The 5,702-nt window shown below is 37.7% G+C and overlaps 1 protein-coding gene across 1 annotated transcript in view; it reads right to left on the bottom strand.

Annotated features, from left to right (window-relative positions):
- Positions 1 to 936: 936 nt before the first annotated feature.
- HSD17B3 (hydroxysteroid (17-beta) dehydrogenase 3) overlaps positions 937 to 5,702 on the bottom strand; it is a gene marked incomplete at its 3' end in the record, with an annotated part of 22,290 nt that continues 17,524 nt past the window's right edge. The window contains exons 7-10 of the mRNA XM_010290902.1: positions 3,717 to 3,751; positions 2,615 to 2,696; positions 1,391 to 1,456; positions 937 to 1,086 (exon numbers count right to left, since the gene is read on the bottom strand). Coding sequence (XP_010289204.1) covers positions 937 to 1,086; positions 1,391 to 1,456; positions 2,615 to 2,696; positions 3,717 to 3,751 — 333 coding nt within the window. The remainder of the gene's footprint in view (positions 1,087 to 1,390; positions 1,457 to 2,614; positions 2,697 to 3,716; positions 3,752 to 5,702) is intronic.

Raw genomic sequence — 5,702 nt, 5'->3', positions numbered from 1 at the left:
TCAAGTCATGTATCACTTGATAGGTGATTTGGATGGAGCTATGCCTCAAACTGATTCGATTCCGTCCACATTCACACACACAGAGACACAGTAAAATGCATCCTGCTGGGGTTTCCCATTGCACATCTTCTGAAAAGAATGACTCTGTTAGGGGTTCCTCCACCTCTTCTTCAGATAACCAGTAAAAGCATGTAGGACTGCTTCTTGAAATCTGTCGCTGTGGAATACCCATAAAGGGACAAACTGCAGGACACATGCCTTCAGAATAATCAAGCAGAAAAAATACAAAGGCAAAGGGTTATAGAAACCTCTTGAAAGAAATTAAGTGAGTGTTCAGCAAGGTCACAGAAAACAGTAAATGCAAAAGCTTTTACTTCGTACTTTCAGTGTATATGTTTCTCTTAGAGGGAAATGTTCACTCCTCTCAATTTTCAGCAAATCTGTTCTCTTCCCTATAGTTTCATTTAATGCTCACCATTAACAGCTGCCATGTGTAAATATTTATCCTATTTTGTTAGCTTGGTATCCTAGAAATTATGTTTATGTGTCAGCACAGTCTGTTTTTATGTCCTTCCCCACTAATAACTTTTAAATCTGCTGGCCAATTCCTGTAAAAGAGTAGGGTCTCAGAAATATTCCTAATAGGGTCGTGAAAACAGGCAGCTAGAGAAAGGATAAAGACTAACCATATATCAAACTGAGCTCAGCTCAAGACACAAAAGTGAAAAGCCACACTGTGCTGATACCACTACGCTTCACCCATGTACTGCTCTCTTCATAGCTTACTGGTGCCATATTAGCCTTAACAACCTATTCACTGTTTCTCATTTGATGTCCAACGTTAAGGTCTCTGAAATCAGTCAAAAGAACCTGCTGAGCCCAGATAGCCTTGGTTCAGCCTTTGGGACCCATATACACACTATCAAATTCAATTACCAGCATTTCATGGGCTAAACATCCAAAAATCTCAGCTCCAAAGGTGACATAATTCAGTGATTCACTAACAAACTCTTCTGGCATCTTTGTAATAAGACCGGGTTTTTGGTACATTGTCATTGGAGTAGAAACACCATAAGGAGCCACTACCTAAAATAAGAAATCATAATACCAGTGTAATGTCATCCAACATTTACATAAGGCCATTCACTCCGCAGAATCCCACAGCATTTGACAAATTGTAACAGATATTTGCAATGGGTTAAGGTACTATGTGAAATAAGTAATGGTACTACGGTGGAATAGGAAAAAAGCTGCATACAGGGAGGAGACAGAGCTTTGACACGGTCACCCGGCACTTCACCAAGGATGGCTACACAATACAGATTTAGGCATCTGAGATACTGTTGAAGAATTTGTTAAAATTCTTCAATATGGCAAGATATAGCATTACCTGTATGATAATTCCCTTTGCCTTATACTCTGCTTGTAGTGCTTTGGAGAAAGTGCTTATAAAAGCCTAGAATAAGATAAAAAAAAATAACATTTGCATAGGGAACTAAGTACTTTCACATATCCTCACAAATACGTGTGAACAGGTCCTTAGCAAAAATGGCCAAGCATTATACAACCTAAGGCACGGTGCAGTGGTGAAAAACACAGAAACTAACTTTTCAAGGCACAGTTTCTTTGAGAAATATTCAGAAACAACAACATTGGATCAGTCCTCTATAATTAAAAATACAAAAGTCCTACTAACAAGAAAAAATGGCAGTGTTTCAAAGCCATCATTTGACAGGTCTTACAATTTAAACACCAATAGTGTCGTGATACTGCATGAAACATCAATATGCTGACAAGTAAAATGTTTTCCTTTCAGGGCATTGCAAAAAAACAAGTCCATTTAAAAAGAAACAAGGGTAGCAGATACCTAAGAATGAAAAAAAGACAAAATACTGGAACGAATGTACCATACCACTTCGAAATAATGTTAACTACACGTTTTTAAGGAACTAAAATTGTCTGGCTTGAATGTAGTTCAAGTTTTGAGTAATGAGAACCTTACATTAAAAAGAGAAAAAGGAAATGGAAAAATAGTCTTTCTTACCAAGAATAACTAGCTTTTTCTCTACCAAGCTGAACTTTAGCTATGTTCAAGCAAATATTGTTAGCATTTTTCATTTGAAGCAAACCTGAGCTGAACAACTTGCTTCTGGAGTTTCAGTAAAAATCATTCACTCCTCATTTTTATAAGCTCTGGGGTTTTAAGTCAGAGCAAAATTTCAAAGTGAAATCTGTGAAGGCAGGCAACTCACCACCCACCTACCAGGAATGTTATTCTTGGTTCCATAAGCAAAATCTAGCACTTTTGTGCATCTACAGTTTTGAGTAAACTAGCTAAGCCAGCCATCACTTCCCGGAATGAGGACAGATTGTCAGCACTGTTATAATACTATTTAATCAAAGGCAAAAATGTTCCAGTGATCAGACATAGCTTCGGCCGAATTTCATTCACATAGCTCCACTGCTGCTTAGTTCTCAGCTAATCTACATTACTTCATTATTTCAGTGGAACAACACCGACTTACATCCTGAAAACCTGTCCCTGCATTGCTGATACAAACGCTTTGGTAAACACTTGATGGGGATTTCTTTACAAAGCAATGTAAAGACTTACCTTAGAAGCAGAGTACATTGTGTATAATGGACAAGGGAAAGTACCGAGACCAGAGGACAGATTCAGAATAAGACCTCTCTGTCTGAAATTTAATTTAAACAGTTACATTCAATTTACATTTGACAGTATTATAGCAAAAGCCTGCACAAGTAGAAAACAACTTTTTTACCCCCAGAAGGCACAGCTGTCCTATTATACCATCGACTACACTTTCAAAAGACCCAGTTTTTACAGTTTAGTTAAGTGCAATTAAGTCTAAAACATCTAGGAATAATGTCATAAGTGAAATTTAAATCCCTAGTGCAATCAGAACCATGGGAACATTGTACATTCTATTGTACATCTAACAATGTAGATTGAGAGCAAAAAATGCCATCAGAGGAAAGATTTTATGCTTCTAAGTAATTGGTAGGTCCCCTTTGCTCATTAGCCAGCACATTCTTTTTCCTCCTCCATGCATCTGTTGTTTTAGCTTCCGTATTCACAACTCCCTGTATAAATCACTAAAAACAATTCATTCAGCAACAACCAGGAAAAAAACAAACCAAGACAATTAAACAGTAACAAAAAGCATGCACCAACCTCTAAAATGCTTAACAATGTTTTCTAGAAACTCTATCTGAAGACCTTAACTTCTGTTTTAAGGACCCCCATGTCTAAAATACACATTGTATTAAGAAGAGAAAAGGGTTCCTTAATTGCATAGCTTAATTAATCTCTCTGATGTAGCACAGGTATTTCCAGAGCTTGTAAAGTATTATTCCAAGCACAGCTACTACCCTTAGAAGAATACAACAGTATATTCAAGTGCTGTTTCTTGCCTAATTAGACCCATGACATGCCATTTTATTTCTGCAAAACCTGCAAGTTTTTACTGGACACAGACCAATATTTTATATTTTCTGTCTTGTTCTACAGTTGACTGACAATTTGTGGCAGTTCCTATCATTCATTTATACAGCACTAAGAGCAACAGAAAAAATCTTACTGATTGACATACTGCAAAGTGCAGAAGTTAACCATGAAAAAGCATAGATACCACTGAATAAACTGGAGGTAGCAGCTAAAAGCTATTGAAAGTTCTAGAAAAAAATATTTTTACCTTGGCTCCATTTGTTTCAAAATTATTTTTGTCATCTGTAAGACAGGTATGTTAAAGATTACATCTATTCTCCCTCTTTCTGACCATATTTTTCAACTGATCTTGTCTTACTCACAAGATTTTGCACTTGCTCAAGCCTCAGCCATATGTATACAGTTCAAATAGCTAAAATGTGGCACATTCAGTGTTTTGGAAAACATTTTAGAAATGCTAATGGCCTGCAAATCTTCTGAATTGTCAAAAAATTCCAAAAGTTAGTCTTCTAAGCAGTGAAAGTCTTATGTTTATCCACAGCTTTTCAACAGTATCTGAATTTCATCATTCTTCGATACTGAATCATAACTGTAAGGACAAAGTGAACTTCATTGTTTTTGCATTTTTGCTTCTGCCTCTACCTGGATCAGACATAACAGAAAATCATAAAAGACAATTTTTTTCCTGCTATCAAAAAGAACTTCAGGATCTTTTCTGATGCTAATTATTTAATCATCCATCCATCCATCCATCCATCCATCCATCCATCCATCCATCCATCCATCCATCCATCCTTATTTTAACAATAGACTTAATCACGCTTCTGATTTTTAAAGTGCAATTAAGTACTACTGACTCTGTATAAAAACACACATAGTGTATGAATCTTCTCAGGATAAGAGTGTGACCTAACTTGTAAAGGGCAGTAATGAAAAGTAGTGCAAATGAATGACGCAGCTTAGTTCTATCCCTGTTAATTCCCTATTTTTTCGGTAGTATCACTGTGCATAACAGGATAGTGGGAGCAGGGTGGGGTTCACAAGCTTTGTTTTCAGAAAGGACGACAATGCAGGTGGGTCACACATTGCTTTGGGTGAAGGGGAATTTCCAAGTAAAGTGGAAAACATAGGAAAAGGGCCTGCTTTTGCAGTGCTGAAAAACCCGCTGACTTCTGTGGGAGCCAGGAACAAACTCCTGGTACTTGGGCATCCCACTGCAACAAGCGGTGAGCCCGATCCCAGTAGGAATCAAGGTGGGGGACGATGACAACCCAAACAGATTTAAAGATGATTTGGACCTAACCATGAGGAATGCTGGTTAGGAGGATGATTTCTTCTTTGTATTTTGGAGGAAGGTGAATGTTCGTGACAGACTGAAAAGGACATGTTTGCCGCAGTGGGGGAAAGGAATCCCCAGGCCCTGGTGAAGCAGAGGTTGATTCTGAGGTATGTGTAAGGTGGGAAACGATAAGGGAGCAACCTCTTTGACTGAGAGGGTACAAAATGTTCACCTGTTTTTGTGAGGCATATATACACAGCATTCAGATACTGCAGATATTTCTGTTCTTTTGATGTATAAATAGAATAAAACCTAGGAGCAGAAAGTTGACCAAACAACCTCATGGAAGAAACTGGTTCAATTGACTGACGTTGCATGATTTATTATCTGAAGTCATTAAGCAGCGGTACAAATTTGGGATGTCACGTTTGCTAGCCAAAGAAAGACGAACATCTGTTGATAATTTTCATGTCATGTTTAGAAAGACATTAGCCAAGGTTGAGATGAACTACAAAGCTCTTGTTCTGCTCTTGTTCATGTTAACATGCTGCTTGCAAACGGCAGAGAAATACAAATCTTAATCAGAAGTGGAAAGCATGAAATACTAACTGTTCTTTTAAGGGAAGGAGCCAACCAAAATTAGCACCAAGAGATGACAATACAGAATTGGAAGTCAGCTCCTTAAGTTCCTGTCCTGCACTGATATAAAAATGTTTTTGCCAAACAGAACTGTGACAAAAAATGCAAGTACGGTACAAAAAGTCAAACTGCAGATCTTCCCGTTTTGAAGATTGTGATGCTGGAACACATCTCCCTGTTTACCAAAGCAAATATGTTTTTGCAAAATGTTTCAGCTGTAGCACAATGATGTGTCTCAACCAAGCAACTGTGTTAAAATGTCTCCTGGCAGGTCTTGATCAAAATATTTCATAGGCAGTAGAAACAGATGGGGTC

Source organism: Phaethon lepturus, unplaced genomic scaffold (genome assembly GCF_000687285.1).
Source record: "Phaethon lepturus isolate BGI_N335 unplaced genomic scaffold, ASM68728v1 scaffold20117, whole genome shotgun sequence".
NCBI lineage: Eukaryota > Metazoa > Chordata > Aves > Phaethontiformes > Phaethontidae > Phaethon > Phaethon lepturus.
Note: the sequence above shows the minus strand (reverse complement) of the source record. Positions and strands in the feature narration are given on the sequence as shown.